At 52.4% G+C, this 25,853-nt stretch overlaps 1 protein-coding gene and 1 long non-coding RNA gene across 4 annotated transcripts in view; one reads left to right on the forward strand and one right to left on the reverse strand.

Moving 5' to 3' along the window:
* The first annotated feature begins 10,498 nt into the window (after positions 1-10,498).
* LHX2 (LIM homeobox 2) overlaps positions 10,499-25,853 on the forward strand; it is a 34,010-nt gene continuing 18,655 nt past the window's right edge. Inside the window, exons 1-2 of one of the 3 annotated variants that reach the window (XM_030817798.1) lie at positions 10,499-11,054; positions 24,816-25,018. In XM_030817798.1, the coding sequence (XP_030673658.1) occupies positions 24,819-25,018 (200 nt within the window). In that variant the 5' untranslated portion in view covers positions 10,499-11,054; positions 24,816-24,818. Of the gene's footprint in view, positions 11,055-22,448; positions 23,322-24,815; positions 25,019-25,853 lie in introns of those variants that run through there. The other 2 variants (XM_003264113.4, XM_030817799.1) reach the window with 2 other exon arrangements.
* Positions 18,534-20,254, reverse strand: LOC115836381. Its single transcript, XR_004031422.1, has 2 exons — positions 19,925-20,254; positions 18,534-18,950 (listed from the first exon to the last, which is right to left on the reverse strand). It is a non-coding gene; the product is annotated as an uncharacterized LOC115836381 (long non-coding RNA).

The following is a 25,853-nucleotide window of genomic DNA, read 5'->3' on the forward strand; positions in this document are numbered from 1 at the left end:
GGCTACAAGGACTTTGGGATCAGATAGATCTGGGCTTGAGACCAGGCTCTGGCAGTTGCCAGCTGTGTGAGTTTGAGAAAGACACATCTCTCCTCTTTGCCTGTTTCCTAATCCACAGAAGGGGATAATAGCTGACTCTGTTAACAGGAAAATTAAGCGAATGCATGGAAATCCCTGAGCCCTCTGGCACAGAGCAAACAGTCAGTGATTAGAGTTTTCAAGACCATGTCATTACCTGGTTAGGCACAAGAGTGAAGGAGGCAGAGCTTCCAGGACTGAGGGTGGAGAGGAGTTGAGATGGTGAGGTACTTCTGAGCAGCGTTTTCAGGGTTCTAGCTGAGGACACTTGGGAGAAGATTCTGAGTCAGCCAAGCCAAACCCTTCCCCTCCCCATGGCTCTACCTTCATTGAAATTTCCTTTCCTTACTATGAGTTGAAGGTAGGGAAGGAAGCACACATTTGTCAAATATCATTGTGTGCCTTATGGTGTCTTATGGAAAAAAAATGTCAGCCATTACAGCTTAGTTAATCCTTTCATAACTGAATAGAAGAATGTTTATGAGAAAATTCTTTTCTCATAATATTTTTTGCCACTAAACTATTACTAAAGGGCATTTCCAGGAAGCAGTAATATGGAGGTTGCTTCTTATATCTTCCTTTAAATCCTTGTATTTGAACAGGGCTTTAATGCTCACACAATTTTTTCACATGGTGCATTGATCATCTTGACCTATTTACAGATGGGGGAACTGAGGCTCTGAGAAGTCAGAAGGGTGCCATAGAGAACTGGAGTTGGAAAAAGCTCTTTCTCTTTTAGGCAGTCCTCACTGAGCACTGGTCATGTGCCAGGCACTGAGCTAGGGACAGGGTCTGGGAGATGGTGATGATGTGGGCTCACCGTCTTCCTCCTTCCTATGTGATATGGTTTGGCTCTGTGTCCCCACCCAAGTCTCATCTTGAATTGTAATAATCTCCATGTGTCGAGGGCAGGACCAGGTGGAGATACCTGAATCATGGGGGCAGTTTCCTCCATGATGTTCTCGTGATAGTGACTGAGTTCTCACGAGATCTGATGGTTTTATAAGGGGCTTTCCCCCTTTACTTGGCACTTCTCCTTCCTGCCGCCATGTAAAGAAAGACATGTTTGCTTCCCCTTCTGCCATGACTGTAAGTTTCCTGAGGCCTCCCCAGCCATGAGGAACTGTGAGTCAATTAAAACTCTTTCCTTTATAAATTACCCAGTCTCGGGCAGCTCTTTGTAGCAGCATGAGGACGGACTAATACTCTATCTTGTAGGATTTCTTCTGTCCTTGGCCTAGGAGTAGATACATTTCCCAGCAAGGTCAGCTGCACTGCATCCCATACACTCTCTACCCCACGTGCTGCTCTAGAGTGATCCCTAGGGCTCCTAAGTCACAGTCAGCTGCAGCTTGGCCTGGGGCGAGGTTGGTGGGCACTTTACTGCCTCCCTCAGAGCCATCCCCTCTGCAACCCTTGGCTTTCTGGTTGTCACCTTGTAAAACAGGATGATTCCAAAACTCTATTTCTGCCTCTAATTGTCCCCAGCATTGTCATCACCTGCTACCCCACTATCGAATCCTCCTCTTTGCTGCTCTGTATGGCTGAAAGGCTACATATGAAATTCGAGGGTAGATCAGCCCTCCAAACTTGGCAGGGCCCATGTCCCCTCACACATCGCTGCCCTCTCCACTTCACTCCAACCACTACTGACCCAGGGCTCCTTTCTCCTGAGGTGACACTGTTGGTTTTTTAGAGCCAGGGACAGGTGTTTCTATTTTTCCATGTCTCCTCTCATCTTGGAAACCCATCCTGCCACAGTCATTTGGGATGCTTATTACACTAAATGTGCTTGCCTGAGTCCCCTACAGAACAGTAAGTTCCATGAGAGTAGCTATACCTCTCTCTCTCTCTGTCTTATTCACCATTATTCTGCCTGAGCCAAACTCAGTGCCTGGCAAAGTAAGCGCTCAAAGAAAAAGGAGCTCTATTTCCCAACATAATGTGTGGTTCTTCCTCCCTCAAACCATCTGCCAATTGGACAAGTGGGCCTCCCACTGTTTACCATTGTCTTATGTAACTTGGATGGGTAGAATAGGACCTAGCAGAGGACCTCAGGCACCTTGCTACAGGAGACAGAGACCTATCAGCTAATTCCCTTCCCCTATGGGCAGTCAATTTCCTAATCATCTTTTTCATGTGTGAATCCATCACACATTTTCTCTGTCCTGTTCACAAGAAGACCACCACAAGCTGGCCTCATTCTGATCACTCATCACACCATCCCTAAGTCTACCCATCCAGTGAACCTAACAAAGAAAGAAATGAGGCTGATCTGGCATGACTTGTTCTTAAGGAATCAGTGTGGGGTCCTGGGAATTACTTTCCTTCCTAGGTGCTCTCCAAGCCCCGAGTTTTCTGGAACCTTGCCCAGAGTGATGTTAAGCTCACCACCCCATGTATTTGCAGAATCTCTTGACTTCCAGATTTTGAAAATACAAAGCACCCTTGTCCATTCCTTAGGCTCTTGGCTCTCTCTGGTTCTCCTAAATTCCCTAGGAAATCCTGTGCACAAGTTCTCTTGATGTCCTAAAATGGACTCCTCCCAGCCCAGAGGTTTCCATTTCTGTGCCTCCCAGTGCCCTCTGAGCATTGCCTCACCTCCCCTGGCCTTCTGTTCCCTTTCATAATATTCACTCTAGTCTTTTGGTCTGGTGGTCATTTTCCTTGCTAGTTGCGGTAGGTTGAATGGTGACCCCCAAAAAGATATGTCTGTGTCCTGGAATCTGTGAATGTAACTTCATTTGGAAAAAAGAGTCTTTGCAGAAGTAATTAAGGATCTTGAGATGAGATCCTCCTAGATTACACAGGCAGGCCCAAAATCCAGTAACAAGTGGTCTTATAAGAGACAGGCAAGGAGAAGACACAGACACAGAGAAGAAAGCCACATGAAGATGGAAGCAGAAACTGGACGGCTGCAGCTACAAGCCAGTGAACACATGGAGCCACCAGAAGCTGGAGGAGGAATTCTTTGTTGAGAATTCTCTCTTAAAAGGCCAGGTGTGGTGGCTCATGCCTGTAATCCCAGCATTTTGGGAGGGCAAGGAGGGAGGATCATTTGAGCTCAGGAGTTCGAGACCAGCCTTGGCAACATGGTAAAACTCCATCTCTACTCAAAGTACAAAAATAAAAATAAAAATAAAAATAAAAATTATCTGGGTGTGGTGGTGGGTGCCTATAATCCCAGCTACTGAGGAGGCTGAGGCAGGAGAATCACGTGAACCCGGGAGGTGGAGGTTACAGTGAGCCGAGATCACACCACTGCACTTCAGCACTTCAGCCTGGGCAATAAGAGTAAGGCTCTGTCTCAGAAAGAAAAAAAGAAAGAATTCTCCTTCACAGCCTTCAGAAGGAAGGCTCTACTGACACCGTGATTTTGGACTCCTGGCCTCCAGAACCATGAGAAAATAAATTTCTCTTGTTTTCAGCCACCCAATTTATGGCGATTTGTTACGGCATCCTCAGGAAGCGAATCCAGCGGCGGAGACCGGAGCTGCTAGTTCTGCCTCCTCTTGGTCACGAGCCTTCTTTGGGATGACCATGTCGGCCTCCCCACTGGCTTGGCTACCTCCAACCTCACTCCCTCCAGTCCCTCTGCTGCACCACGGCTGCCGGAGTGACATTACTAAAACACATGACGGCGTCGCATTCCTGTTTGAAACTTGTATCAGCTAGAACGCTTTCTGTTCCAAGTGACAGAAAACCCAACCAAAACTGGCTTAAACAAAAAGGAATGTATTGGATCATAAACTCAAAAAGGCCAGGGACTAGGGCTGGCTTCATCTCGGCTGGATTTGGGGCTCAAACGATGTCACTGGAACTCATTTCGCTCCACCGTGCTGCTGCCTTCTGCTGTGCTGGCTTCGGTCTCAGAAGCCCCATGGTTGTGAGGTGGTGACAGCGGCCCCAGCCCCTACATCCTGTCAGATTAGAGACCAGCAGAAGGGATCAAAGACCTCTCCCAGGTCCTCAAGCCGAAGCCCAGGATGGGCTCCCATTGGGCCGGATTGCTGGTCCCTCAGCCAATCACTGTGGCCACAGCAGTGGAATGCACGGATTGGCTTAGGTTTGGGTCACATGCTGCTTCCCCTGGAGTCCTGATGGAACTGCCTCTACCAGAACCACTGGACTGGGAGGAAAGAAGGGGAGGAAAGGAGTAGGACGCAATCCCCAAAGTCCCACCCTAAATATAGTAAATACATGCAGAGCAGCCAGGAAAAAAACCCCAGCTTGTCCCTCCAAATGCTCTTCCATCGTCCCTGCCAAGGCTCATCAAGATCTAAGTCCCTGGTCTTCAGCCTCAACTCCAACTTGCTTGACAGCCCCAGGCATATCCTGTCTTTTCCTGCCTATGTGCCTTTGCATGGTCCCCTTTGCCTGAACCACTCGTTTCCCCTCCCCGAGCCCTGATCTGTCTAGTTTCTACTCCTCCTGCTTCGCTGGAGGCGTTCACTCCACTCTGGGCCCCAGAGCATCCTTCACCCCTTCGACAGAACTTGACTGCTAACGAGTCTGTCTCCTCGACTGAACTCTGCACTTCAGAAGGGCAGAGACTTACTTTATTTTTATTTTTAACAAACCCATAAAGCCCTTTCCAAGGGTCAACCACCATTTAAGCACTTCACAAGTATTAACTCATTTAATCCTCATCATAAATATGTGAAGTAGGTTCTATTATTAACCCTACTTTTAAAGATGGGGAAACTGAGGTACAGAGAGATCATATCTGATTTATCTGTGTATTTCTTTTTTATTTTATCTTTTTGACAGAGTCTCTTGCTCTGTCACCCAGGCTCGAGTGAAGTGCAGTGGTGTGATCACAGCTCACTGTAACCTCAAACTCCTGGGCTTGAGTGATCCTCTCGCCTCAGCCTCCCTAGTAGCTGGGACTACAAGGTCATCTTTGTATTTCCTAGGCCCAGCCCAGGGCTAAGCACCTGGTAGGTATTCAAAAAATACATATCTTTCAGATTGTCTCTCCTGGTCTCTGCCCCCAGTCCTACAGGATGGCTGTATCTTCCGATTTTCCCATTTCCCGAAGTTGCCCACATTCTGGATCTTCCCAGACTGGAAAGAGGGTGTTGCTAAGGCAGCCTCAGCCAGAGCAACTCTGCACAGCATCTGGTGTCCAGGCCAGCAACCCAAAGGCTGGCACAGAGGCCTGTGACATGAGGAAGGAGCCCCATCTGGACCCTTTAGGACTATGAAAGCCCCATGGTGGGAGGATGAGCCCAAGAGTCCTCCAGGTGGCCCTCTGCCTCAGTACTCACGATCACTCCTGCTGTGTTCCTGAGCCCAGTCCAGGGATCCCATCCTGACAGTCATTTACCTGCACAGACTGCTGAGGACCACTGTGTCCCCAGAATCCTAACCTGAAAGCTCCCGAGCTTTAACTGGCTCCAAATGAAAATGTGCGTGTGTAGTCCTCACAGGAGCAATGACTGAATGATGACCCACAGCCTCCACCTCTGCAGATCGGCCTGATTCTCTCTTCTGCCTCCCTCTCCTCACTCAGCTTGTTCCCCGTCCCTCCTCCATCACTGTCAGAGCTGCCTCACTTTCCCTCCCTCTGCAGCTCCTTTCTCTGTCTGTCCCTGTCTGACTGTCCATCTCTGACCTTGGCCAAACTCCTCTCCCTCACTTCTCTTCTGCCTGTCTCTTTCTCCTTTCTTTTCTTTTCTCTTTCTCTTTCTTTCTTTCTTTTCTTTCTTTCTTTCTCCTTCTTTCCTTCCTTCCTTCCTTCCTTTCTCTCTTTCTTTCTTTCCTTTCTTTCTTCTTTCTTTCTGTTTTGAGACAGAGTCTCACTCTGTCGCCCAGGCTGGAGTGCAATGGCACAATCTTGGCTCACTGCAACCTCTGCCTCCCAGGTTCAAGCAATTCTCTTGCCGCAGCCTCCCGAGTAGCTTGGATTACAGGCGTGCACCACCATGCCCAGCTAATTTTGTATTTTTAGTAGACACGGGGTTTCGCCATGTTGGCCAGGCTGTTCTTGAACTCCTAACCTCAAGTGATCCACCTGCCTTGGCCTCCCAAAGTGCTGGGATTATAGGTGTGAGCCACTGCGCCCAACTCTCCTTCTCTCTCTCTCTTTTTTTTTTTTTTTTTTTGAGATGGAGTCTCACTTTGTTGCCCAGGCTAGAGTGCAGTGTGGTACTGATCTTGGCTCACTGCAACCTCTGCCTCCTAGGTTCAAGCGATTCTCTTGCCTCAGGCTCCTGAGTAGCTGGGACTACAGGCGTGCGCCACCATGCCCAGCTAATTCTTTTGTATTTTTAATAAAGACAGGGTTTCACCATGTTAGCCAGGCTGGTCTCAAACTCCTGACCTCAGGTTATCCACCTGCCTCAGCCTCCTTAAGTGCTGGAATTACAGGCATGAGCCACCGCACCCAGCTCTCCTTGTCTCTTAATGCTTGACTCTTCTCTACTGTGCCCCCTGCAGTGCATCTGCCTGTTTATGTTCCCTGGATATCGGGCTGTCTGTCTGTCTTCCAGCTGCCTTCACCCCATCCTTGGTTACCTGGGCTGTCCAGTAACGAGCTTGGGACCTCTTTCCCACCAGAGTGAGAGGACCCCTCTGTAGCAGGGCAGCCTCAGAGACCCCCATCCATGACTTGCTTCCATTCTCTGAGCCTCCTCCTGGATCACTTTACTCCTTGGGGTCCCTCTGCCCAGCCCAGGAGGCAGGAACCCTCACCACATGGGCAGGGTGGCTGTTTGCTGCCCTGAAGACCAGGTCCCGGCAGCCTCCCTTAATGAGCGTGCCTTCGGTGACACATTCATTATTCCTGTTCGGTCGCTTCGAGTCAAAACTGATTAGTTACACTTACCACCGCAAAGATGTAATGATTTTATTGTTTATCTTCAATTTATTTTGATTAACATCTCCGTTCTTTTCATTGCAAGTGCAATTAGGTGCAATCTAACAGCGACTACTTTAATTTTGTTGAAATTAAGATGAATAAGTGATGGCTTATGGTGCTTTGTTTAACAAATAAATCATAGTTAAGACGAGTGTATTAGTAATAAATGAAAAAAGACAGCTTAATTAAAATGCATGGAGTCAGCCTCTTGATGTACATCCAAAATCCAAATCTGAATTCCAAAAATCAGAGAGAGCTGAGGGTTAGGAAGACCCTTGCTGCCTCTCGAAATGGTGATCAGAGGAAACAGACGGTATGGCTTAGTTTTGAGACTGCTGTGCAGAGAAGAGCAAGGAGTACATCATGGTCCTTATGAGGTGGTCGTATCTTGTCCACAAAAGCCACCTGGAACCCAGGTAGAAACAGACTTGGGAGGATACAGGAAGAGAGGCCTTATCCCCCCTGGCGACGGTGGGGGAGGTAGGGGGGGACTGGCTGCCAAGCCCACACCCTGAATTCTTCCTGGGAACCCATTTCGGGGAGGGGACAGGGCCCCACACCCCTACATCTGGGGATCAGCCCATTTGGCCTATTGAGGAGCTCAGTGCCAAGCCGAAAACCCTAGGGCAAGTCTCGCAGTGTGATCTCCTCCCCGCTGGGCTGAGAGGGACTTCCCCATCTCTTGATTTGGAAACAAAGTGCAAAAAGTCAGCCCTGGAAAGTTTCCCGTGTGAAGTTTAAAAGCGCCTGTGCTGAAGAGGCCGACTTTGAAGCAGCTTGCCGGGGCCCCTCGGCAGGCTGCTGCGAGTCAGAGGGCCGGCCTCGCCTCAGATCCGCTGCGCCTGCCTCCGCAGGGCTGGGAAATGGGAATTGTTTTTAAGTTGAAAAATTACTCGTGGAGCTCACTCCTTTGCCATTGCTCTTCTTTTGTTCTCAGTCGTCGCCTTCCTCTGCCTTCTCCTCTTTTGCTTCCTTCTTTTAGTAAAGAGGAGCAGGCGGACCGGGGTTCAAATCCGGACGCAGGTTCTTACTGGCTGTGTGATCTCAAGCCTGTGACGCAACCCCTCTGGACCCTAGCGCTTTAACAGAAAATCGGGGCCAGTGGTGCCCTCGAGGCGGGGCGCTGTGGAGACTGGTCCAGGGAACTGCACAAAAGTGCCCAGCACCTGCCTGGCCCTGGGAGGAGGAGCACCAGAAGCATCAGCTCCCTCCCACTACAGAGCCCTTTGCCTCCTCCTCACAGAGCTTCAGAGGCAGGTCTCCTCCCCCTTTCTTGTGGCTCTCTGAGCTCCTACCGAGCCTTCATCCTTCTGTGTTTAAACTCCACTTTTCTTTTTCATCCTCCAAATACGTGTTTCTGAGTGTCCGCCTTGGTGCCAGGCACAGTCCCACACCCTGATGATGGTGCCAGGTGAGAAAATGCATGATGGACCTGCCCTCAAAGAGCTTCCAGCCACATGCCTCAGGTCCCCCGTGAGACTCCTTCATCGTGGTCATTGCATCCTTGTGTGCTCATAAGTGTCTTTCCAGAAAAAGGAGTGCTTTGTGAGGACAGGGGCCATGCCCAGCACAGGGCCTGGCACACAACAGGGGCTCAGTGGCCAAGGACAATGCCTCCTGTGGGCCTGACTTTAAGGGCACAGAGAGAAACCAAGCCTGAGTGTGTGCTGCCAGGGAGGCCACCCTCGGATGGGGGCATGGCTGCCATAGTAGGCAATGACATCTTTGGGTACACAGTGCTGGGACATAGCAGAGGAGGGGACAAGAGATGGCAGCCCCCAGGAACAACCAAAGGCAAAGAATGAGTCTGCATGCTGGCCTGGCTTCTTCCTTCCAGCTCAGAAAAGGGGAAATCGGGACTCGTGGTTGAGGGTTCATGAGAGCAGTTTCTATGCGCTGAGGCCGGGACTTCCCAGCACAGCCTACAAGACACTGCCTGCCCACGCCTGGCCCCGCCCACCTCTGCAGCCTCATCCAGCTCCCCACCCCACACCGGCCACTCCGGCTTTCCCGCTGGCCTTGCTCCCTCGTGCCAGGAACGCTCTCCCTCCACCACCTCTTTTAGCACCCCCTGCCCACTTCCTACCAACCGCAATCCTGGTGCCCCAACTGACATCAGGTCTCAGCTTCGATGTCATCACACTTTGGGAAAGGCCTTCCTGAGCCCCAGACCAGGTCAATTTCCCGGGATATCTGGTCTCCTCGTACTCTCTATGTTCCATGGCACTTGTATATCTGTCATGAAATTGTGTAATTGCTGTCCACAGTCTGTCTGCCACCTAGAATGCAAGTTGCATGAAGGTAGAGACCATGCCTGCCTTGTGAATTGCTGTCTCCTCAGTGCCAAGCAAAAAGCTTGAATAAAAGCTGGACAGAATAAATAACCTGTGGGCTGGGCACTTTATGGATTCCATGAATGATCCCAATAGCAATCCTGAAAAAGAGGTAGTTATTGTTCCCATTTCACAGATGAACAAACTGAAACTTGGACCAGTGTGACTTACCTAAGCAAGTGGTCTTGAACTCACATCTCTCTGACTCTGAAGCCACACTCGGTCCGGGAAACATCCCTGAAGCTTAAAAGCCAATCATGGTGTGATGGGGAATGGGGAGGGAAGGAGGGAGGGTAGGTTTTTCTCCTGCTTGGGTCTAAGGACAGGGAGAGAGCATTGCCCCTCTGCTTGGTGTCAACCAGGGAGGAACCAGCAGGTGACAGGGCCTATCAGATCCAGCTCAGGTTGTGCCCACTCAAAACCTGAGGACAGGAGGAGGGGAACCACAGTCACTTTTCAGGAGGAGCTTTAGGGACCCTGGAGGAAACTACCATTAACTTTTCCCGCGGAACTGCCCTCTGGTACTTGTTCTCGAGGCTGAGGAAAGGTGTTTTGTGGGGCACACATGGCACCCAGCGAGCCCTGGGTGGCCGCTGCATTTGAGGAGGCGTGAACTTCAACAGGGGACCACAGGCAGGGGACACCTCCTGAGTCCCCCATCGCCACCCCACCTAGAGCTGCTCATCAACTCCTTTTAGAGATAGGAAACTGCAGCCCTGGCGTGGAGTGACTTGTCCGAGGTCTCAGAGCGGGGAAATGGCTTCAGTTGCATTCTGGGGGCCGCTGTTCCAAGGAGAGACAGAGAAAGAGATAGCGAGTCCCCCTGAGCAAGGCGAGAAAGGGGGGAGAGTGAGGGGAGGTAGAAGGAAGCCGGAGAGGGAGGGAGGAAGTGGTGAGAGCAGCCGAGGAGAGAGGGGTAAGAGAAAAAGAGAGAGGCAGTGAGGAAGAGAGCCGGGGACAGCCAGAGAGGCCGGGAGAGGCGAGGAAGGAGGCAGAGAAACGCCGCGGAGACCGGGAGATGGAAAGACACAGGGGGAGGCGGGCGGGGACGGCCGGGGGGACCGGCCGGTGACAGCCACGGAGCGGGGGGGCGGGGGACGCCGAGCGCTAGCGGGCGCGGGACGGCGGCGGGCGGGGCGGGGAGGCCGGGGACGCGGGGGACGCGGGGGACGCCGCGCCGCCCCCTCCGGGAGCTCGCCGCCGCCCCCGCCCCCGCCCCCGGCCGCACGCGCCGGCAGCCTAATGACCGCAGCCACCCCGCGCCGCGGCCCGCGCCCACTCCAGGCGGCCGGCAGCTGGCAGCGCGGGGCGAGCGGGGAGCCGCGCGCCGCAGCCCGGGTGGCAGCTCCCGGCGCCCGGCCGGCCCTGATTGATTTGTCAGCCGAGGCAAGAAAAACGGCCCCTCTGATCCGCGCGCCCAGTCCTCGGCTCCCCGGGCGCCGGGCCTACCTCCCGAGCGCCTAGTCCGGCTCCGGGCCGGCCCCGCAGGCTGGAGCACCCCGCCCGCCCCAGGAGGGAGCCCTCCGCCCCCCGGCCCGGGCCCCGGCGCCCCTCCCCGGTCCCGCACGCAGCACGCCGCGCACCTCCTCCGGCTCGGCCCGGCCCGCCCGAGGGCCCTGGGGCTGCCGACGGCCCCCTCACCCCCGCTGGGCACCGTGCCCGCGCCCCCAGCCCTCACCCTGCCGCTCCCCCCCAGCCCGGCACCCCCGCCCCCCGCCCCCCGGCCCTGGCCCGGGGCCGCCCGCAGAGCCGGCCACACCCGCTGCGGAGGACTCGCCAAGGTAAGGAAGCGCCTCGGCGCGCCCCAGGGGCCTGGAGGGCTGCGCGGGGTGCGGGCAGGGCCACGGCAGGCACCCGCGGACCCGGACCGGGAACCGCCGCTGCCACCGAGCCGGGAGCACGGGAGGGCCCCGTCGCGGCCGGGAGGGCTTTGGGCGAGTTGGGCTTGTCAAAGGGAGGACCTGGTGGCAAGTGGCTGGCAGTTGCCGCTCTGTCTGGAGCGTGGGGGAGTCTCAGTCTCAGAAGAAGATCTCAGGTACAGAGATCTTCTGTCCAGATCTTTTTCTCTTTTAAGAAATTCTCTTCCTCTGTCACTATCCTCTCCGAGTCCCTAAAATTTTATAGACATTATTTTCCTGTGTCTCTTTTGAGGAATCACCTCTTTGCCACCCTTCTCAAGCAGAAGGAGTCTTTTCCCATTCCTCTTCCCCAATTAAGCACATCCTCTCCCTCCTCCAATTTGGAAGGTTTTTCTTCCTCTTTCTCACTCCCCAGTTTAAAAGGAAATTCTCTCTCCCCACAATTTGCAACCACCTTCTGTGGCTCACTTTCCCATTTCCAAGGCTAGACCCATTCCTATGCTGCCCTTCACCCCCGTAATCCTGGCTGTGCAGACCAATTTGTCTTCAGCTGGAGGGATCTACCTTGTGTTTTTCTAGTGCAGGGGCCAGCTGTGGGGACTCCTCACCCAAAGTACGGCACCAGCAATCCGTGGCAGCCCGCAGGAAAGCGGCAGCTCCCCAGCCGCAGCCCAGGTGCATGGGGCATTTGTTTCCACGGGGCAAGGAAGGAAGACTTTACCCTGAAACAAAGAATTGAGACCAACCGAGACTGTCCCAGCCTCTTCGATGGCAGAGGAATCCCAGCTTCTGGACTGAGGGGCTACATCTATCCCCCTCCCCCACCTCTTTAACTTTAAAATAGTTTAATGAACACAGAGAGAGAAATCATTTTTTTTTTTTTCTGCGTGGTGAGCAGTCTACAAAGAGAAATGGGAAAGGAGGGAGAGAGCTTTAACTCTGATCCCCGCAATTAGTTCCCTGGGATTGTTGGTGTGTGTGGGGGGGGCAACCCGGGAGCCTCAGTTCTTCAGATACAAAAGCATTTAGATCGCTTTAGACCGGTTAATCCTGAGTCTGGCTCGGGTCTCTTTTGTTTCCCAACTCCATTGTGGGTTTTGTGCAGTTTCTCTCTGTTCGCGTGATTGACTAGCCAATAGATGGTAATTATCCAAATGTCCCCTCTGTCCTTTGACTGACTTCTCTGTATTATGGGCAACTGTCATGCATTCTGTCATTCCATATCATATTACACATATTATCATATGAAGTCTCCCCCCACCCTTTAAAGGAGGGAGCCTCAGCGCAGATGCTGCTGCTTTTAAAAGGAAGGGCCCCGAATAATTTGTGCGGGGCACGGTCGGGAATACAGAGCAGGGGAGTCCCGAGATGGGAGGTTCTGCAGGTAATTTGTTTTGCTGGCTGGGGGGGTAGGGGTGGTCTCTGAGGTTGGAGTTATAAGAACTGTGCTGGGGGCTTGGAGCAGGCTTGTGCCAGCTTGTATTCCTCTGCCCAGGATCTTGGAGTAGTTTGGATGGATCTGGTATACCTTCTGGAGAAACTTGGAATCCATTTTTTGACCCCAGAATATCAGAAAAATCTGCAGGATCGGGTCCTTTGGGAGTAATTGGTTCTTAGCGACACATGCTCAAGACAACAACCCTTGGGATCCCAAAATATATCTCTTCTACCTGTGGCCCTTCACAGGATCAGTCCTTTGGACTCTTTCCCCGGTTTGCTGCCAAGCAGGCTGGGGATGGAGGAGCCAGCTGTGTCTGTTTCAAACCCCCACAAGCTGATGCTGAAGCTCTGAGAAGGGACAAGCTTTTCCAGTGATGCTTTTGCACAGATAAACTTAGTGCCCCTTGGTGCAATTGTGCTTGCCATCACTTAAGAGGGAGGCAGGATTTATAACAAGGAGACTTTGCAGACAGAGACTCTGGGGTCCTCTGAATCTGTGGGCAGGACTAGCCTTTCTTTTGCTAAAATGTGAAAAAAAGTGTTTTATTATTGCAATGGATATGAAGTGCCGCCCAGATGTACAGCCTCGCAGGCAGTTAATTACCTTGTTCTTCATCAAATATATGAGCAATAAATTCTCCAGGAAGGGAAATGTGTGTGTGTGTGTGTGTGTGTGTGTGTGTGTGTGTAGATAAATAGGTGGATAGATAGATAAATGCAGGAGAGAGAAAAACACACTCTTTTAAGACCACAGAAAGAGGCAGACTATTTTATGGGAAGCTTGATACACTGCTGCAAGATGCTTTGAATTTTTCAATGATCAAATATACATGATCAAGCTGTGCATGTTAGGGTGCGAGGTGCACTGACGGTCAATGGCTATTGATCAGGCTGTTAAGTTTTTCTGTTCAGTTTTATAAATATAGATGGATCCCAGATTATTTAAACAACTAGATAGTTAAGAAACTAGCCTTCTACATTTCTTTGGAGAAGGGGAAATGGCTGGTCAGTTGCATAAACCCAAACCATTGTTCACCCCCATACTTCCTCCCTGCCCCCAAAATACCTTGGAAAATGTGAGGCTCGTTTGCAAGAGTGTTAAAAAATAGAGTAAAAATATTCCAAATGTTTTGTTTGGGGTCTGCCAATAATAGTCACCTTACCTGAGCCTAGCTTTATTCACAGGCTGGGAGTTTATTTCTCTCTCTCTTTCTCTCTCTTACACACACAGACACGCGCACACACACACACACACACACAATTTTGCAACCAGAATTTTGACCCAGACTGCCAGAGAAATGGGGAGGGTGCCACTTCTAGGAGTGGGGTCTAAGGTCCCTAAAACCCTTCTGGTTAGGAACCTGATAAGCCAACCACATGACCCTTCCCAATGAACTAATTTCTCACTAGTCTAAAGATCTATTTAGAAAGGTGTGGGGGGGGTGAAGGATGGAGATTTAAAGGTAACCTCTAATTGGTCTGGAAAAATTAAGCTGATGACACCTTGAAAATCTCTGTTTCTTTTTCATTCTCTCTCTCCACCACCAAGAGATGACACCTTGAAAATCTCTCTGTTTCTTTTTCATTCTCTCTCTCTTTTCTATTTTTCTCTGATATTACCTTCTAGAAATTAAAAGTGGACTTGAAAGAAAAGGGCAATGAAAACAGTGGGGGGAGGAGAGAAAGCGAAGTTTTTATTTTTATTTTTTTTGTGGTGCATAGCAATCTTAATTATAACCACCCAATTAGCTATTTTGTATTTTGTAAAAGGATTCAAGAAATCAGCCTTCTCCCAGATCGGTAAAACTTAAGCATACAGACAATTGATAGTTATGTTTTGTTTCCATATCTTAAAAAAAAAAGTGTAGATTTTTGATTTTTCTATCTGCAGACCAGTCTTTACCAGCTAAATGCTCCTCACCAGAGGAGCTGAGGCATCCCTATTGATAAAACCCCTTGGAAATTGAACCAAAATTGGCATCCCTCAAAAAAGTTGATCCACCTAGAAACGGATGAATCAGTCCTGATTGGGTGGACATGCCCTTTCACCTCATTGTGTCTGACCTATCACTTAATTAATCTCTCCCAGAGCAGAGCTGTTGACAATACCAAAGATAAGCAGTATTTTGAACAAAGCAGGAAGCTTTTAAAAGAACAAGCCACAGTGAGGTTTGAGGCTCTTAAAAATGTGTAAATCATCAGCATTAGGATGTAAAGTTCCTTTATAACGTACCTGAAGCTCAGAGATGATCCCATCTTTGCTAGAAACTTTCTGTGCCTTTCTTTAGCCATGGATGTCTTTAGACATTCATATTCTGCCTCTCTCCTCTGCTGCTGGTTCCTTTTCTCCTGTCTCTCCCTTTCTCTGGATTCATACTGTCCATGGCTACTTTCCTGAAAATTGTCCTCTGCTTTCCAGCCTTGCCTTTGGCTCTTCACATCCTTTTTATAGTGTTAGGGCTATCGAGGTAGTCAGCTTCTAAGGCTTTGGGGGACAAACTATCGACTGCATCCGCTGGTACCTATAAAGGAGGACATTTGTGCTGCAGGCACCTTGGTGACATACAGGGAATAGTTCATTAATTAAAAGACTTGCTAATTGCTGCTTGAATTACTGTACAGAAGGAATGAAATGAGTTTGTAAAAGATAATAATTTGTAGAATGCATTTTTTTGTTTAAAATATTTTTATAAACAGGTCTTGGAAAATGTGTTGCTTTTGCTGTTGACTCTATCGTCAACAATTCAACTGAGCTTCAATTAATGATAATATATGGTCTGGGATCCTTCGCTGGGCCCGACTGATGGAAGAGCTTTGTTGAATTTGGTGCAGGTGGCACTGTTTAATAAGCACAGGAAAGAGTGAATAATGTAGTGCTTGCAAAGAGAAGTAAATGCAAAATAGATCGCTCTAATTATGGCAGCCCCCAGAAATGGAGATGCAAGCTGAAATGGCCAAGTAGCTGGGAAATTCTAAATAGTGTCGATTGTCCCCTGCCTTTTTACTTTCGAGGGCTGACAGGGTAGCTTAAAAGTAAATTTGGGTGAGCTCATCTCATTCAACACAAACACAAATTCAAAACCTGAGTCTGATGACCTATCAATGTTTGCCTTCACTGTCTAGAATCCATCACCAGATAGTGAAACTCAGCACTAAAACAGGGCCATCTGAACATCTCTTCCTGCAAGAGATCGGCACAAGCTCATTACAACTAGCGTTCATATTTTATTGCAAAGTGCCAGGAGATTTTGTTTTTGTTTTTGTTTTGTTTTGTTTGAATTTCTTTATGCTTGAGAAAATTAGCCTATAGGAAATCAAAGTGTGAATACTTAAGCAAACAGAATTTCTCATATACCTGCAAGGGCTTGTAATGATTTTCATTCATGCAAAGATAATCAATGGGACATTAGTTGTTTTAATTAATGGAAGAATAAAAATGTTGGAGAGGGGTGCCAAGGGACTGGGCTTCAGCTGAAGCATATGTGGGAAATGACTCATTCCTCACCTAAAGAGACAATGCCAACTTCCCAAAAGCAGTAGAGATTTGCTAATCAAACCAGTGGAAAGTTGGACTCGGGTATGGGAGGGGTCCTGTTGAAAGTGTAGGGGGAGAGATGGTGGTCACACTGGGCATTTTTCCTCCCCTGCAACCTCAGTGTTCCCCTCGGAAAACTACCACATCCTACATCATCTTCTAGGAGAGGAATTGTCTTACTTCCTAGGAAGTTGCACTTTGTGCTGGGAGCCTAGTATGCTTTGTGATGGTAAAATAGTGCCAGTGGCTGGAAAGCTCAAATCAACATTCTTCAGCCTGGACTAAAGAGAGGCTGGGGCTGAATGGGTGTGCTAGACATGGGGTGATCTGTAAAGCAGTGGCTCCAGCAAGTGGGTAGAGACCCTCGTCCTCTGACTGAGAACCCAAGGAGGAGCCAAGTCCAGCATCTTTAGCTAAAAACTCCTTTTTTGTTATGTAGAAATGTTTACCAAACCCACCTCCAGTCAGTGCTGCCTGGGCACTCCAGTCGATTGGTGTTAGTGTATGGGAAGCTCATAAAAGGTTTATGGGGAAACCTGTGCTTAGAAATGGAGTTTAGAGGTGTCCTGCTGTCAGAGAAGGATGGCAGAGATGCCTTTGAATGAAGAAGGCTGTGATAGGAAAAATTTTTAGTCTCAAGTGCATGGAAATATGAGTTGTCAGCCAGTTAAGGGTTCATCTGCTTCCTCCTCTACCCCCGTCCCCACTTTTTCCATACAAAATCTTTCGGATTCTCCTTTAAGCAAAATGTGGTTTCCTATGTGAGGAAATTTGTAGCTGTTGCTTTTGTGCTTCAACCTGAAAGGCTTGCAGAGCAACCAGGTTAGCAAAATGGCCCTACTAGTACTGGATATTATTCTGGGCTAGATTAAAAAGAAACGATTGTCAATAAATGACTGTAGTTATACCAGTTGGGGAAAAAAATGGCATCTTTTTGCAACATTTACTTTTTTTGGTTTTGCTTCCAGGGAAATTTACATCATTGCATGGAAATTAGCCATGAGGGGATGCAATTAGCTATAGTGTATTTTGTTACAATTGTTCTTTAAGAAAAATCTGATCTGACAGATTTATATTGTTGACAATGTGATTTAAGCAGGGCCTAGATACAAACTTTCCCCACCCTAATCAATAATGGTAAATCCTTTTGCTGAGGTGAACAATCTCTGACCTAGTATTCATATTTCTTTTACCAATTCCCTGTAATAAAATTGAACATTTTGTCACCACTTTGAGAAACACTGCCAAACACCTTAAAACACATGTCACATGCCAGCAGCCCCTCATTTCCCTCCTCCGGGAGTTTCTACATCTGGAATCATAATCACAGATAAAAACCTTGACAAAATTGCATCTGAGCACATTCCTCTCCGCAGCCTTTACTTTCTCGTAACATTTAATACAATATTAATACCTGCTACCAAAAAGCAGGAGGGAGGAAAAGGGCTGCCAACCTCCACGTTTCCTGATGCATCGTGTTCAAACCTGAAATTCACACTTCGTGTTTCATTTTAAGTTCAGTGCATTTAACAGGGCCCTAGAGAGAGAGCCCTGGTTAGTTCCCCAACCTGCTCAGCTGATGCCCAGGGAGGCGGTTTCAGAATTGTTCAGATCGCTGCAGGGAGAAGAGGAGGAGGAATTGGGCTTCTCTCTGCCTGCAACAGGCCAAGCCACTTATCTATTCTAGTGTCACAGACACGGGGTTCCTCTTCGGGAACAACTAAGGCTCCACTAATTTTCATTGTCGATAGCGGTGATAAGCAGATTTTCTGTGTAGTGTGACCAAGGCAATGAGCTGATTTCATAAAGAAAGAGATAGCTATGCCTGAACTGATTTACTGCTGACTGACAGCCTCTCACATCAACATAAAACACTCCCTGCTTTGCTGAATGAGGCCCACAAGCCTGGGAAAGGTGTGTGTGTGTGGGTCCTCATTGAAGATACAGAGCTTTTCTGCTCTCCCTGTGACTCAGCCTCACCCCCACCCTTTCTTGGAGATAACCCTAACCCTGCATTCTTGTGCAGTGGCAAGGAATCACCCTTCCTCTGCCTTACAAACAGGAGACAGAGGTTAGAGAGAAGGGGAAAGTGTAGGAAGCATATCCCACTGGGGGTTTCCTGGGGGCATGCATGATACTCTGGAGATGGACTTTTGCATGTTGGTGGCTTTGTTCAGTCCCTGCCACTCTAACCAGAATTGGGGTTGAGAGAGACCAGGAGTGTCCCCTCCTTTTACAAAATGTAAACCTCCAGGTTTCTGGAAGGTTTAAATCGGTAACATCTCTAACAGCAGCCTCAGTGCAGAGGGGACACACACACACACACACACACACACACACACACACACACACACACTCTTCCCTGAGCATTCCCACTTTGGTGAGGAAGGAGTATAATCTGCTGAATGGTGCAAGCAAGCCAGGAGGACAGAAGATGTTACACTTTACTCAGGGAATAGAGGCGGGCAACTGGCCCTGTGACTGCAGCCAACAGCTTTAAGAACACAGTCCTTTCTGCTTCGAGGTTAGGGAGACGTTCTCGCCTCTTTCTTCTTTGCAGTTATTATTCAAGAGGCTTCCCTCGACCCCAGTCCCCAACACCATCCTCAGAGCTTCAGACCATACATTGGCAGTGAGCAAAGGGGGCCCCAGGCAGGCGGGTCTGGGGCCAAGGAGGGCGGCTCCCCTGCGCGGATCCTTCCCTGGTGGCTCCCAAATTCGGCGTTTTCTCTGCCGCATCTCCCTCGGGGGAGACTCGGAAAGGCTGCAAAAATCTGGGCGCCCGTTCGCTCGCTTGTCAAGAAGCAAACTGTCTTCACATTCTCCAAGAGCAACATCCCTGCCTAGGAAGAGGAAGGAAGAGGCAAAATAAATAAAACCAGTTAATGTTGTAGTTAACTTGCAAATCAAGTAAATCTGTTGGTGCCGTATTTGAGAAATAAACCATCACAGCGTCACAGCAAACACACACTTCTGAACGTCTTCATTTTGATTTAATGGTATATCAGCGTCAACTATCGCTTCCTCTGCTGGTACACACGGCCTGATGCCGCGGGAGGAGGGTGCCCATGTTTATCACCGAGTGAGATGACTAATTACACCTTGTCAATCACCGGCTATGAAGACATAAAACCAGCGCGCACAATGAAGTAGTTGCCTGCAGCGTCAATTAGTTGGCGATTCTGAGGTTATTGCGTGGCCCTGCTTTGGCCGCCTCTAATAACGGGACAGAGCGCCGGGAACCGCGCGCTGATCAATCACCCTCCTTCCGCGGCCGCCCGGCTCCCTCCCCTCTCCCCCGCCGGGTCTGGCCTCACTTTCTCCCGGCGGCTTGCGCTTCCTCCTTTCGCGGCCCCGGCTCCGTGGCGCCGGCAGCCCCGGGAGCCCCGGGAAGTTTGCGCGCTGCAGCTCCGCAGCCGGCAGCCGGGAGCCCCGCAGCCTTCGGGGAGCGCCGGGGCTGGTGGCCCCTTTGTTGGAGGAGGCGTGGAGGGAGCGCTTTTGTTCTGAGTTAGTCACGGTGGCCGGCTGGAGGCTGCTACCTCATTATGCGCCGGGTCTGCTTGTCTGCGAGGAAGCAGATGGTGGGGAGGTAGGCAGCGGCGAGAGTGGCCAGACCTGAATTCCGTTCACCTGTCACCTCCCACAAAAGGCAGGTTCTGGGGACTTAGGGATTCGTTGCCACTTTCGGGGGGAGGGGGAGGTCGAGGGGCCGCCGTTTCCGGCGCCTGCGAAGGTTCCGTACCTGTGGGTGCCCGCTCCCCCCACCCCTTGCCTTTCCCTTGGCTGCGGCTTCTCGCACCGCGTAAATGTCACTCACGTGTCAGGATGTGTGTTTACAGCCTGTTCCTCTCCTTGTTTAGTCTCGGCGGACAGGGCTCAGCGGTTGCGCGACGTTCCCCGCCGCTGGGGGAGATTAGCAAAGTTACCGGCCTCTGGACCCCGGGGCCTGGGCGCCCAGATCCCGCCCCGCGGCGGGAGATGCGTTTGAGCCTTTTACAGAAGGAGCGCGTCCCAGCCTGACGCAGAGGGATGAATAGACAAGCGCACCGGGCGGGAATCCCGACTGCCTGGGTATCTGGGGTCGGCCCAGCGTTGGACGTGGGCTGCTGGTCCGAGAGGTGGCGACGGAATCGCGTGCCTATATGTACGGGGGAGTGGAAAGTTGCAGGGTGTGTTTCCACGTTTCTTGAGCAGCCCGCGGCAAGAGTTGCTGAGTACCCCACCCCCCGCCCCCAGATCCTAAGGCAACCCCTCGAGCTTTCAAAACGTATTGTATCCAGCCCTCCCGGGAGTGGAGTTGCACCAAGGACAAACACTCTAGCGTCATTACAAATTTTTTCTACCCCTTGGGCGACCTCCAGATGAACCCTGGTGACTCTCAGATTGGATTTTCATTCCTTACTTTCTTTGAAAGAAAGTGCCCCAGATGCGTCAATAAAACATGCCTATGTATTCGTGTAGGCGTCCGCGTGCCTGCGCGCCGGCCGTGTGCAGGCGCTGAAGCACACGTCTGTGTGAACACACGGGCACGCGCGTCTTTGGGTTTAGTGGTCCTTCCCTCGCGTTGGGGCATCTGTACACATGCAGAATATACACATATAATTGTAACTTCAAGTTTTTTCAAATATGCAAAACGACCTCGTAGGAGCACTTGCAGTGATTTAAGTAGACTCGCCTGAGCACGCAAGTGCAGGTATAACGTGCAATTTACCATTTTGCAGTTGCATCCTTCTTCCCAGCTCTAGACACTTACACCTGATGCGCATGTGTAAGACCCTAGCTCTATAGTGGCTGTGATTTTGCCAACAGAGATAAAATTCGTGCTGGCTGTGTTATTGCCAACAGAGATGAACATGTGTATTTGCACACATGAACACAAGTTCATGTGCTTGGGCATTACAGGCATACATATATTTGTGCACACATATATTTGTGTGTGAAAGTTACGCACGTGAAAAACATGATTTCATGCCTCAACTCTGTACCCTGCGAGGTAAACTGCAGGTCCTGACTATCCCCTTACCTGTCTTGGCAAACAAGTCATTTCAGACTGACACCCGCCTTGTCCCTATTAGACGGAGCCAAACCTGCCTCCGAAGCAGACCCAGATGGGACTCTGGAACCGACGTGCTTATTCAGTTTTTGTCTACAATCATTTTATTTCCTAAATCCCTCCCCCACCAGACACCTGGGCATTTCCCTCCAGTCCTGAGACTCTAGGGTGAGCCTGAAGCCTGGAGGCTGGGGGTGGCAGTTGGGATTTACCCAGCATGCTAGTTTGTTGGCCCCTGGCGAGGTGGTGCAGCCAGGCGGATAAGGAGGACTCGCGCCATCAGCGGGGTCTGAGACATGGTGTGCCTAGTGGGCAGAGAATAGGCCTGTGGTTTTTAAGAACCTCACTGATATCGAATGTGTCTTGGAGTGAGAAAGTTTTTAATGGAAAAGGAGCAAGAGGGAGTGATGAAATAATTTGCTAAGTGCCTACTATGTTCCAGGCATTTTACATCCACAGTCTCAATCACCACATCCATGCGGAGGAGAGCTTCTTGTCTCCCATTATAAAGGTCAGAAACAGGCTAAGGGAGGATAAGTCACTGTCTAAGGTTACAGTGCATGTAAATGTCAGAGCTAGGATTCGAACCCTGGCCTTTCTGAGTTCCTAAAGCCATGCTCGCCCCCACTCTTCCAGGCTGGGGAGAGACCAGGAAGAGCGAGAAGCTACACGCTGGGCTGCCGATTGGGCCCTAGCGGGCTTGAAGCGTGGATATGCTGGCTGGCCCCCCTCCCCGGGAGTCACAGCTCTCGCCGGTCTCGCCACTCAGGCTCAGCCGGGTACCCAGGAGGCTTGCGCGGCCGCCTGCAGCCCGCTGTGCAGAGCCCGGGCCGAAGGCGGAGCTCGATGGGAAACGGCCGAAGGCTCTTGCAACTCTGCCCCAGGCCCGCCTTCCCGGGCCTCCCAGGCGGGTGCCTGAGGCCGCGGCTCCAGGCCGAGGGGAGACCGCAGTGAGATGAGCATCCCCTTGCTGCGCCTTCTTAGGATAGAGGGTTTAATTTTCCTTTCTGAAGATATCGCAGGAAGCTGTTCGTATCTTAAAAACTCCAAACCCCGCGCTCTCCCTCCTCCCTGCCTCCCCCCCCACCCCCGCCCTCCAGCCTCGCCCACCAGCTCCCACCATCTCGACTCTCCTCTGCTCCTCTTGCCTCTCCCCTCCCTCTTGGGTCTCCCGCCTTCCCGGAGCACGCGCTGCCAGGGCCTGGGGCGCCGAGCGGCCAATGGCACGGCGGCAGGACGTGATGTCAGGCGCGGCTGTAGAAAAGGCGCGGAGGCTTGCGCTGGCGCGGACTGCAGAGCCGGGGCTGGGCTAGGCGCGCGCTTGGAGAGCATTGCGCGCGGCTGGGCCCGCTGCCGGCGGCTCCTCCTCCCACTCTGCTCCTCCTCTTTTTTCTCCTCCTCCACCTCCTCCTCCGCCTCCTCCTCCTCCTCTTCCTCCTCCTCTTCAATTCTCCCGGTGGCTCGACTCGGCTCGCAGGCTTCGGAGAAACCCCTACTCCAGTCGCCGACTCAGCGCCCAAGAGGGTCGCCTTGGTCTGGGGGCGCAGCGCACCCCAGGGAGGGGAGGGGTCCAGGCAGCTGGGCCGCCGCGGGCACCTAGCAGCTTCTGGGTGAACCCCGACCGCAGCCGTCGCCGCCTCGGGCAGAGTTTGCGCCCCTGCTTTGCGCCCCGGGCGCTGAAGCCGGGTGGGAGATGCCCGCGGCGTGAAAGCGCCCGCGGCGGGCGCCGACCTCTGCCCCAGTCTCCTGCTCCCCCCGCCCCGCTTGTCCCGTGCCCTTGTGACCCTGGCTTTGGCGCCGTCGCCCAGGCGCCCCGCAATGTAGCTGCCCCCGCGCCTCGGCGGGAGGCGTCCTGCCCCGCGAGCGCCCGGGGCCCGGAGCCCGGCCTGGGGGCGCAGCCGAGCTCGGGCGGGGCCGGGGCCGCGGTGGCGATGCACCGGGCCCGTTAGCGCCAGGAGCGCCAGGCAGCTGAGGCGGGGGGCAAGCCCTCCCTCGGAGAAGCCGCGCCCCCGGCCCCGCCGGTCCCGCCGGTCCCGCCGCGATGCTGTTCCACAGTCTGTCGGGCCCCGAGGTGCACGGGGTCATCGACGAGATGGACCGCAGGGCCAAGAGCGAGGCTCCCGCCATCAGTTCCGCCATCGACCGCGGCGACACCGAGACGGTAGGCGCGCGGCTGTGGGGTCGGGGCTGAGAGCTGGGATGGGGCCGGGCCAGTCAGCGCCTTTGCTCCCCGAAGTTTGGGGAGCGTCCTTCGTGCCGCACGGGACTGGGTGCTGGGGATCCTCGGTCAGAATGCAAAGCCGGTGGCTCCCGGTTCGGGGGAAACCCGGCTGCTGGGACGCAGAAGGGAAACAAGGTTGAAACCGAAATCTCGGCCCTGGCGGGTAGAGGAGAGCGTTTCTTCCGAAGTGGAAGCGAAGTCCCATCCGCGGCCCGGGGCGGCTCCCTTCTCACCTTGCCCGGTGCCGGGGTCGACAGCCCCGTGCTCTCCTCCACCTCTCGGCTCCGGTTGCTGGCGGCGCCGCGGGCGGCGCCAGGGAAGGGCGAACCAGCCGGGAGCACTGGGGCTCCAGCCGGCTTGGGCCGCTCCCAGCTTTCCGGCAATCGGGGATCCCCCTCAACCCCCAGCGCGGTTTCAGAGGCCGAAATCTTCGGGGCCAACATTTGTCGTTGATCGCGTCCCCAGACCCTTGACTGGTCAGACTTAGCCAGGCCAGGGCTGGGAGTTCAGGCTCCGGCCTGGCCCTCGCCGAAGGAGACTCCATTTAGATCTCTACACCTGGCTCCGCGGGCCCAGCCCCAAATAGCCATTTCCTCGCCTCAGACCTCCCTGGGGGCCAGACGAGAAGACACTGCCCGACCAGCGGGCCCAGAAGTGACCTTTAGGAGGCCGCGGAGGTGGGGAGCACGGGAGAAGCTTCTGTGCTCCGGGAGCAGGAGCAGCGGCCCCAGTGGCCTCCCGGCCTCCGAGCCCTTCTTCGGTTAGATCTTTTCTCCTGGTCAGTTTGGATAGGGAAGGATTTGGGTGGAACCCGTCCTTCACCCAGGGACTTTGAGGGTGTCCCTGCACCCCACTCACCTCATCCCCGGACCCAAGAGGGCCCCAGCCCGTGTGGCAGAGGAGCCAGAAGTTGGCTGACTTGTTCTGGCCTTAACCTCTGGCCTAAGGATCCAGGGATCACTGGAGCTGGGGCCCAGGAACTCTGCTGTCTCTCCAAAGAGGATTCTGTGTGGAGGGTGACTTAATGGTCACCTTATCCCCCGGGTGGCTCATTTAAGAAGCAGTTTAGGGAAAGCTCTTGGAGGGCTTGACTGGAGTAGCTGTCCTGGTCCCTAAACACAGCCCGAGCATTTTGGGGGAAAGGACAGGGAGGACTGGAAGGAAGAGAGGTAAGCACGAGAGCCATTTAGGCCAGGAGCCCGGCCTGGGCCCGTGGCTGACTAGGGCTGCGCAGGCGGGCCTGGGTTCTGAACTGCCCAGAAATGGAAATGGGCCTTTTGGGGTAGGGGGAAGCGCGCCGCATGCCCTGGCAGCCCCCTCCGCGTTCAGGGCTAGCCGAGGCCACAGAGGGAGCTGTGGGTGCCGGTTTCGCGGCGGCGGAGGGGCCGCTGGCTGACGCAGGCGCTGCTGTCTTCCACCTCCCTCCCTCCGCAGACCATGCCGTCCATCAGCAGTGACCGCGCCGCGCTGTGCGCCGGCTGCGGGGGCAAGATCTCGGACCGCTACTACCTGCTGGCGGTAGACAAGCAGTGGCACATGCGCTGCCTCAAGTGCTGCGAGTGCAAGCTCAACCTGGAGTCGGAGCTCACCTGTTTCAGCAAGGACGGTAGCATCTACTGCAAGGAAGACTACTACAGGTAGCCCCCCCCCAACTGCCCCTCAGGACCCCTCCCCCCAATCTCAGGCACAGTCTTACAGTTTGGCCCTCTCCTTTCCCTTTAGTCCCAGGAGAGGGTTCACTACTCAGGACTCCCCCTGCTCCCCCCCCCCAACTTCTCCAAGCCAGCACAAATTGGGTGATAACCTTTTAAAGCAGCAATCTGGGGAGCTCTTGGAAAGATCTATGAAGTAGGAGAACCAGAAAAAAAGCAGAAGTTGCCCTCCCGCTCGGAGCTTAGACCACAAAAAAGCTTGAGTTGGGATCCTTGCTCCCCTCTCTCTTTGAAGTTTCTTGAGTTAATCTGAGGTTATAGAAACAGGCACCCCCAAACCTAGGCAGCCCAAGCTGGAGTGAAACACAGTTGGAAAGAGAGCTGTGGGAGTGGGTACATTTCCAGGTCTTTGGAGAAAATGGGAGTGAAAGCTGGCCAAGATCAAAGAACCAGAATCACTAGCAGACTCCAAATTCCCGGTTTGTTCTTCTCCCCAGTTTTAGGGTTAGGGTCTATGTATATTATCTCTGTCTCTGTCTCTGCGTCCGTGTCTCTCTCTCTTTCCCTGTCTCTGTGTTTCTTCCAAATTACAAAAGTCAGTAGGATTCCCAGGCTCTGGTTTGGAGGGAGGAGTAAAGGTTGAGGAGGGGGTAAGTGGTAAGTGTCTCCCTCCACTCCCAGGTAAAGGCTTTCCTAGGGCTTGCGGAGACTCTGGGTGAAGTAGAAGTCTTTGTAGGCATGAGTGTGTTAAGGGAAACTATTTTAGGACAGGACCAGGCCTGGGTCAAAATCTAGTTATCTCTCCCTCCCATCCTCCAAA

Source organism: Nomascus leucogenys, chromosome 8 (assembly GCF_006542625.1).
Source record: "Nomascus leucogenys isolate Asia chromosome 8, Asia_NLE_v1, whole genome shotgun sequence".
NCBI lineage: Eukaryota > Metazoa > Chordata > Mammalia > Primates > Hylobatidae > Nomascus > Nomascus leucogenys.